General features: G+C 42.6%; 1 protein-coding gene across 7 annotated transcripts in view; it reads left to right on the top strand.

Moving 5' to 3' along the window:
• TJP1 (tight junction protein 1) overlaps positions 1 to 8,986 on the top strand; it is a 114,297-nt gene extending 105,311 nt beyond the window's left edge. For 3 of the 7 annotated variants that reach the window (XM_024742750.1, XM_024742756.1, XM_024742751.1), the window contains 4 exons: positions 1,186 to 1,666; positions 3,304 to 3,521; positions 4,693 to 4,836; positions 7,436 to 8,986. In XM_024742750.1, coding sequence (XP_024598518.1) covers positions 1,186 to 1,666; positions 3,304 to 3,521; positions 4,693 to 4,836; positions 7,436 to 7,530 — 938 coding nt within the window. In that variant the 3' untranslated portion in view covers positions 7,531 to 8,986. Of the gene's footprint in view, positions 1 to 1,185; positions 1,667 to 3,303; positions 3,522 to 3,858; positions 4,412 to 4,692; positions 4,837 to 7,435 lie in introns of those variants that run through there. The other 4 variants (XM_024742754.1, XM_024742757.1, XM_024742752.1 and 1 more) reach the window with 3 other exon arrangements.
• The last annotated feature ends 477 nt before the right edge of the window (positions 8,987 to 9,463 follow it).

The following is a 9,463-nucleotide window of genomic DNA, read 5'->3' on the forward strand; positions in this document are numbered from 1 at the left end:
ATAGATCACATGAGATATTTAACACTTTATTATAATATTTTGTGTTAGATGATCTTGCCCAACTGTAGGCTAGGGAGAGTATTCTGAGCATGTTCAGGGAGACTGGGCTGAGCTACGATTCTGGTAGGTCCCGTGTATTAAGCACATTTTTGACTTTGAACCTCCCCTAGGAAGTCGAGGAATATCTGTACATGGAAATTTCTGTTATTCCACATCTTTGCCAATGCTTGGCATTACCAAACTTGTAAGTTTTGCCAATTTAATGGATGTGAAATGATGTTTTTCGTTCTTGTTTTGCATTTTCCTAATTAATAGTGATGTTGAGTATCTTATTGTATGATTACTGGTTAGTCTAGTCTTCACTTGTGTTTTTGCTTGTTCAGGTCTTTGCCTGTTTTCCTATTGGTTGATTCTTTCTTATGGATGTATAGGTATTCTTCATAGGTTTTGGATCCTAATTTTTTTTTAAATCAGTTATACGTGTTGTACATAGCTTCTGCCAATCTGTGACTTTTCTTTTTTAACATGGCCAGTTTTGTCATTCTGTTTCTAATTTATTGTGGACACTGGAGCGGGGTCACTCCGATGACAGTCTCTGGAGGCCAGGACTCCCAGCCACATGACCCTGACTCCAGGCAGCAGGTACATGAACACTGTCCCAGGTGTCCCTGCTACCTCCTGGCCCCTCAGCATCACACACGGCCACCAGGGGTCAAGAGTATCCTCAGACTGCTGACCCAGACTCAGTCATTGACTCTGACACCAGGACAGGTTAAGATGAGAGGGACATCAGATGACTGTTAGAACTTGTGTCAGGAAGGGCGTTTTGGTTTTTGTTTTCTGTGTGGATGAAAAGTTGTTTCAAGGTTTATTCCTAAAACCTTAGTTTAACGTGGTCACCACGGTCTCCCACAGAATCACTTGTTGATACTTTCAGGAATGAATTACTCATCTGGATAGATTTTATTCTTGACCCATTATAACATCTTTTCCATCTCACAAACCATTACAGTCAGTTAGAGATGGGTTTGTAATTCTTTTTTTGTTCAAGCCACCGAATGTACTTTATTGTTTTTCTTATTGAAGTATAGTTGACTTAATAATATTAGTTTTGATGTACAACATAGTAATTCAGTAGCTGTTTTCAGGAAGTTTTTGAAATACTTACATGTGTGTGTTTTTCAGGTAATTCCATGTCATTGGATTTTCAGAGCTCTTTAGTGTCCAAACCAGACCCACCTCCATCTCAGAATAAGCCAGCAGCTTACAGACCAGCCAACCGAGAAGACGCTGCCCAGTCTGCTTTCTATCCCCAGAAAAGTTTCCCAGATAAAGCCCCAGCTAACGGGGCCGAACAGACTCAGAAAACGATCGCTCCAGCGTACAATCGATTCACACCAAAACCATATACGAGTTCTGCGCGGCCCTTTGAACGCAAGTTTGAGAGTCCTAAATTCAGTCACAATCTCCTGACGAGTGAAACTGCACATAAAGCTGACTTGTCTTCCAAAGGCCCCACTTCTCCGAAAACTCTGGTGAAAGCACACAGTTCCACGCAGCCTCCGGAGTTTGACAGTGGAGTTGAGACGTTCTCTGTCCACGCAGATAATAAGCCTAAATATCAAGTAAACAGTGTCAGCACAGGGCCTAAAGCTGTGCCTGTGAGGTAAGATTTTTTCTTGGCCTGGTGATGTCTCTCACGTGAGTTGGGTGTAGTTTTGGGAACCTGACTGATGATTTCAGCTCAAACTTTAAGCTGAATGGTGTTGTCCAAAATGTTGGAATGACTAAAGGTTCTGCAAGAGGCACTAAAGCTGGTGCTCATTATCTCCATCGTGTGAACCCAGGCTGAGAGGCACTGTATTTCACTCAGGGTCACACAGCCAGGCTCAGAGAGCCTAAACCCAGCCACTGGTCTGATTTCTGACCTCAGAGCCAGACTCCTAACCAGCCCTGGCTTCCCATGACCTCTGACCTCCAGCTGGGGAGGCACGTTTGGAGAATATCTCAGAAATAATAGAGTATCTGTATTCCTCATCCACTGTTTTATTCAGCAGTGAGTTTGAAAAGAAGTAAAGATGTAATAACTTCAAAATGGTTGTTTAAAAAAGAGCTTTCTTAATAGATTTGGTCAGATGGCTGAGCAAATGAGATGAACCCAGCCTGCCTGGAGCCACACTCCCTACACCCCTTCCCTCATCTGCACAGTGACCGACCAGACCCGTGCTGGCCACGCAGAAACCTCCCTAAGCCACTGACGCAGAAAGTACTCACGGGCCACCTGCAGGCTGCCTCCCGAGCGGAAGGACAGGACAGCCAGGGGATGTGGAGGAGCGGCCCCCTCACAGGGGCCCCGCGGTACCATTGCCCCGGGGAGCCCATGCCCACCGCTCTGGCCACGGAGGAGTGAAGCCGCAGCTCCCTGCACTCACTCACTTTCATTTTGTTGGCCCATCTTTCTGCTCACCTTTAGTCCTGGCTCAAAACTTTGCTTCAAGAAGTCCTGAGGGGAGGGCTTCCCTGGTGGCGCAGTGGTTGAGAGTCCGCCTGCCGATGCAGGGGACACGGGTTCGTGCCCCGGTCCGGGAAGATCCCACATGCCGTGGAGCGGCTGCGCCCGTGAGCCATGGCCGCTGAGCCTGCGCAAAAAAAAAAAGGAAGTCCTGAGAACCTGCACTTTTGAAGGCGATTTGGTACCACATCCCCTCTGCCTCAGGCGTCTTTGTGTGAACCGCGTGAATGGACCATCTCCTCTCCATGAGCGATTGCCCACACCAGAGTCTTTATTACCTCATGGAATTGGGCGTCTGTGCTTAGGGAGTGGGGAGGGAAGGCCATAGTATGCACACCAGAAATCCTCAGGAGAGAGCGAGCCTAATTGGTGTATTTTATCAGGTCTAAGATGCCATCAGTTGTGAGATGCACCACTGTCTTACGTATCACTAAAAAGGAAAAAACATGCTACCAATTAAACCATGATGTGCCATCAGTTTTAAAACACCAATTTCATGGCTGTAAAACATTGGGTGAGCACTGTATCAGGCCTTGCATGTTCTGATTGCAAAAATCAGTAATGAAGGTAACTTGACGAGTTACCTTTAAACATGACATTGACTTCTCGAGGAAGAATAGGCTTAGTTATCCCTGTGAGTAAAGTCTGTCAGTCACTGAAAACTTATTAAAGTAAGTAACTGCTTGATTATATGGAGAGAGAAAAATAGAGTGAAACCACCGACTAGACTAGCAGTGAAAGCTCCTGTATGTCACTGGGAATGTACTCATTAGCCATTTCTGAACTCTCAGTCCCTCAGCTGTCGAAGAAGATGAAGATGAGGATGGTCACACTGTGGTGGCCACCGCCCGCGGCGTATTTAACAGCAACGGCGGGGTGCTGAGCTCCATAGAGACCGGCGTTAGTATCATTATCCCACAAGGAGCCATTCCTGAGGGAGTCGAGCAGGAAATCTATTTCAAGGTCTGCCGAGACAACAGCATCCTCCCGCCTTTGGATAAGGAGAAAGGTGAGTGTGTGATTTCCTGCTTAGTTTCAATAACTCGAGTTGCCCTGTGTGCTTTTCCAAGCTTATTGTGCTCAGTAGACAGGATACCCCTAGACCTCTGTTCTCCCCCCACCCTGGCTGCCCTCAAGTTCCTTCTACTAGGGAGGGCCACCCTCAAATTCCTTCTACTAGGGAGGGCCTCTCGAATGAGCACTGGGGAGAGGGGAGCCTGTGTGTGCTACCTTCACTGTGACAGTGACAGTAGGGGATGGGTCATTGGGCACTCCTGTACCTGCCAGCCAGTCTTAGCCGACCTCACCAGATTTTTGTCTTTGAGTCGTTCCTTCCTGCCTTGCAGCTCTAGAGATGGATTAGGTAACACCCACTCCAAAGGCCTTGCTCTGTGCTGCCATCTGCTGGTGGAATGCAAGGCTCTCGGGCCAGATCTTCCTCACTGCGCAGACCTAGCACAAGTAAACACGCCGCAGAGGAGGAAGCATCCCCATCGGCTGTCGCAGTGTGTGTTTCTGAGCTGCTTCAGGAATCTAGGAATGCTCTTATTTTTCACAGTCTTCCAGATCTGTCAGGATGAAATGATAATGAACCATGTTGCAACGTCTTTTAGAATATTTTAGCAGTGCTTTGCTTCCTTAAATACATTATTTTAGCTCATTTTCGTACATTTTGCCAGAATACTAACATGTTGGCCCTCCTGCGTGAATCTCTTAAACCAAGTCTGTAGCAAATACAACATTAAAAACACAAGATATAAGTAACATTTGTAAAATGTTTGAGTATGTCTTATACCATAAGAATGCTGTGATTGAATGAAGTAGCCACCAGCAACGTTCTGGCTGTTTAGCACTTGAATTGTGGCTGTTGTAATTGAAACGGGCTAGAAGTGTAAAATACACACCAGTTTCAAAGATTCAGTATATTGCTCACATGTTGAAATAATGTTTTGGATATATTGGGTTATATAAAATATTAAAATTGACTTCAACTGTTCCTTTTTAATGTGGCTACTGGAAAATATTAAGTTACATCTGTGGCTCCTGTTACATTTTTCTTGGTCAGTGCTACTACAGAGAACTAACCCTCTTTGGCTTTAAAGCATATGGCTAGAAGGAGGGTGAGGAGGGTGTGGGTCTAGAAGGAAGCCAGCCGTCTAACCTCTCTCCCCCGGCCCCAGGTGAGACCCTGCTGAGCCCCTTAGTGATGTGCGGGCCCCATGGCCTCAAGTTCCTGAAGCCCGTGGAGCTGCGCTTACCACACTGTGCGTCCATGACTCCTGACGGTTGGTCTTTTGCTCTAAAATCATCCGACTCCTCGTCGGGTATGCTGTCTTCACTCTGTCCTTTGGGGGCTTTGGGTACTGTCGTTGATTGACCCCTGGGCTGACGGAGCTACCCGTGCTGTCTGTGCACAGATCCTCCCTCTGTTCCTGTGGCCTTGTAGGCATCACCAGTGTTTTGGAGTTTATTTGTGGTACATATATTGTAAATGAAAACTGAAAGGTAGAGAAGCTTCTGCCTTGTAAACATTGATGATTTGGCCAAAGGTTGACTGTTTCTTGGTGTTCAACAAAGTTATTCTGTCAAAATTTTTAAGATGAGGTGGGAGAATTGATATTGTCCTACATATATATGCATTTTCGTCTTTATACTAAAATGATTTGATTCCTGTATATAATAATTTCTATTTTTGGTTACTATTTCTCAGTCTACAAAGTATATATATATACTTTGTAGGGGTGTGTGTGTGTGTGTGTGTGTGTATACACAAACACACTAGAGAAACTTGAAAGATAAAAGACCTTACACTGTGATCATACTTGGCCATGGTTTTTCCATGTAAAACTCAAAATAACTTCTGTAATACACTTTTAAAATGGCTTTTTGCTGTCAAGATCATAATTTGAAAGCTTCCATTGCATTTTCACATTTCTCACTTCCTTGGGTGACTAAGTCAGTTAGACTAAAGTCAGAACTTTCTATATTTATGGCATAGAACACTTTAATTGAACCTGATGTAGAAAAAAAGAATTTAAAGTTCTTCTGAATTTTTGATAAATCAGATGCGCATTATACAGTTTTAGTTTGGTACAGTATGAAGTAGAGTTTTATGGTGTAAAGAACATATTTTAATATTACCCAACATAAAATATTACATGTATTCATTCACAAGTAACCCATTTTCTGGGAAAAGTTCTTCAGGAACTCCACTGAGAAACATTTTATTAGCCTAGTTTGAACTAATGAATTAACATTAATAAAACTGCATTTAAAACATATTTCCAAAAGTCAGGTTTTAGTGTGGGCTGTGATCGTCCTCTAACCCAAAATAGGTTGAGGGTCCTTAAAGTAACTCTCTGTTGTTACTTGTTTTATAAGCGATTTTTTTTTCCAGATACGAAAAAAATCAGTATGCTTCATATAATTTGTTTTGTGCCACAGAACATGTTATTTTGTTAGATTGAAACAACTTACTGTTTCCTGTGTTAAATTTGAGTTATGTACACCTAGAAGAGAAATGTAATTTTATGTAATTCTGTGTAGCTTCAGAATGCTTTTGCTACTGTAAATTTCTGTTTTAAAAAGTCAAGGGTAGATTTTGATAGCTTCTGACTTAATTCCAAGAAGCATTTATTAGTATATTGGAAAGAATTTTGAACCTAAAGTTTTTCCCAAGAGTTGTCATAACTATCTCATTGCCTAAACAGTTTATCTGCAGTATTGCACAAGCCCACGTGTATCTGTGAAGTTAAACCCCTCTGTTTTAAGCTGCTTACCCACCATGACTCAGATGTCGCTTAGGTAACGGACAGCTTACAGTCTGCAGGGTTTCTCAGCCTTGGCCCTGTGGGGTGTTGAGCAGTCTCCCTGGCCTCCACCCGCTAGATGCCAGTTGTGACGAGCAAAATTGCCTCCGACATTGTCCCCTGAGGGGCACAACTGCTCCTGGTGGAGAACTGTTGCTCTACAGGCAGCAGCTTTGACTGTCACTTACCATGGACACAAGAGATGTATGGCTGTCCCAGCCTTCTTTACGTTGAGTCCACTGCCAGGGCTCCTTAGCTGTAGCTGCAAATCTCAAATCACCTGGTTAAAAGCTGGTTAAAAACTCCAAAGCCCAGGCCCTGCTTCAGTCTTACTCAGTTCAATGACTTTTGGAAGCATCGTGAATGGTTTTGTTGTACAGCAGGATCAGAGCTAAGAATCTCTGGCCCAGTCTCAATGAATTTTTTTTTTTTTTTTTTGTAAAGGGGAGGAGGCTCCTTAAGAACCGAATTCTGCAGTGTTGAGGGTTTCATTTGGTCTGTCAAGTGTGAGAAATGTGTTCTCATACTCAGCTCAAATGGGGTAATCATATAATTATTGTCTAAACTTTTGAAAGTGAAAGAAGGGTACTCTTTTTTTCTTTTTGTGGTACGCGGGCCTCTCACTGTTGTGGCCTCTCCCGTTGCGGAGCACAGGCTCAGCGGCCATAGCTCATGGGCCCAGCCGCTCCGCGGCATGTGGGATCTTCCCGGACCGGGGCACGAACCCGCGTCCCCTGCATTGGCAGGCAGACTCTCAACCACTGTGCCACCAGGGAAGCCCAAGAAGGGTACTCTTAATAAGGGTTTGGACTCAGGGGCAAACTGGAACTGTCCCAGGCACATGATCACCCTAACTTTTATTCATTTTTTAAAAGGCTCGAACTTGAAAACATAAACGAGAAATCTGCAACAGCTTTTGGATCATTAGATTCCAGTGGGTCTCCAATGAAGTATATATATAGCACTAAGAGTTTTGGTACAAGTGCAGTATGCTGAAGAAATAGAGGAAAATTGTATCTAAATATATATGTTTGTGTTTGTCCCATGATTGCAAAGCATTACAAATAGCAGTTTAACCAACCAGAAATGACATGAACTTTTTTTTCTCTCGTAGGCGATCCTAAAACCTGGCAAAACAAGTGTCTTCCTGGAGATCCAAATTATCTGGTTGGAGCAAACTGTGTTTCTGTCTTGATTGACCACTTTTAATTCTTAAAATATAGGAACTTGATTAAATAATGTGAAACTGGGTTTTAAACTTACTAAATCTAAATGGAACCACTCATCAAGTATTATACTTTTCCTGTAATTGACACTGCAGTGTGTTAGTATCACACGCTTTGTTTGAACTGGAGAGGCTGAGTGAACATCCCCTGAACCGTGCTTGGGAAACATGCTGCCTGCTGCATGTTGGGGGTCGGTGTTGGCTGCAGGCTCCAAGATGTGATGCTTTGTAATGAGTTTTGTACTTTTATATGGTCACTGCTTAACTTCACATATTGATTTCCGTTAAAATACCAGCCAGTAAATGGGGTGCATTTGAGTTTTGTTCTTTCCAAAGTACACTGTTTCAGACTTTATTATGGCCCTGGCGTGGCATACACATTTTTATTATGCATGAGGTAATCACACGTTTTTAAAAAGCACCTCAAATGTATAACCAGTGTAGTGGATTTAACAGAAATGTACAGTAAGAGGAATTTATAGCTTTTTTTTTTTTTTTTTTTTGGCGGGGCGGGGCAAGTGAAGACACTTACTTACTGTATATGAAAACTCATTTTTCTTAGGGAAGGACACCAAAGCATGTGAGACTGGTTCTGTGGCCTCTTTGGATCTATGAGTTAACCATATCACCATAGACATACTAACCAGCAGGAATGCCTTACCCTTGTGTTTTTAATTCTTAGATCGTTCTGTGTATTACTAAGTTTTTATGGCTTTTGTGCACATCTAGATGCTGTATCATGAAAAGATTGAGTGAATTGTGGATTTGGTGGTTTCAGAAATGTGTAATCACCCAGAAGAAAATAATGGTGTGATTTGGGGTGGGTTTTTGTTTTGTTTGTTTGGCAAGGGGCAGTGGTGGTTTTCTCTCTCTCTCTCTCTCTCTTTTTTTTTTTTTTTAGGCTATGCATTTAAAAACTTTTGATGTTTTAAGGATGCTTGTACATAAGGCGTGCATACCACTTTGTTCTTGGTTTGTAAATTAACTTTTATAAACTTTACCTTTTTTATACATAAACAAAACCAAGTTTCTTAAGGCTACCTTTGTATTCTCTCCTGTACCTCTTGAGCCTTGAACTTTGACCTCTGCAGCAATAAAGCAGCATTTCTATGACACACACAAGGTCAGTTTTTTAAGAAAAAGAATGCACAGAGTTGTTACATTTTTAAATGCTGCATTCAAAAAGATAGTTACTCAGAATTCTCTAGTTTGAATAAATTCTTGCAAAGTATCCCTGTTGTAATTTGTGATATGATGCTGTGCCCTAAAGTGTATTTTTTTACTAATAGACAATTTATTATGGCACATCAGCACAATTTCTGTTTAGATAATACACCACTACGTTCTGTTAATCAGTAGGTGTGACTGAATTTCTTTTGCAGTTATTAAAAAAAAAACCTCAAATTTCTAAATCTGCAGAATAAAACTTTTTAAAATAAAGTGCTGGTTTGGTCTGTTTGCCCACTATTTCTAGTATTGTTTAACTTCATAATCCTAGTTTAAAATCCTGCACACTGATCCTCATCACCCAGTTGCCTGCTGCCGCGTTGGTCCTGGTGGGGGTGGGGGATTTGGAGTGAGCCCCTGTTGCCAGTGCATCCTGGCAGAAGACAGAGCAGGAGAAGAGGGGGGCAGACGGAGTCTTCCCACTGTGCCCGTAAGTGTATGTGGATGTGTTTATTCGTGTTCCTTAGGGCCAACTTGTATATGGTTTTGTCTCCTCCCTTATAGTTTTAGAAAAACAGAACATGGGCCGATTACGGGGATTTAATCTGCAGTTCGTGCAGATGCCACCAGAAGATTACCAGAGCTAATCAATGAATTTAGTAAAGTCGCAAGATACAAAATTAACAAACAGAAATCTCTTGCGTTCCTATACACTAACAATGAAAGATCAGAAAGAGAAATTAAGGAAAC

The sequence above is a fragment of the Neophocaena asiaeorientalis genome, unplaced genomic scaffold (assembly GCF_003031525.2).
Source record: "Neophocaena asiaeorientalis asiaeorientalis breed wild unplaced genomic scaffold, Neophocaena_asiaeorientalis_V1.1 scaffold155, whole genome shotgun sequence".
Lineage (NCBI taxonomy): Eukaryota > Metazoa > Chordata > Mammalia > Artiodactyla > Phocoenidae > Neophocaena > Neophocaena asiaeorientalis.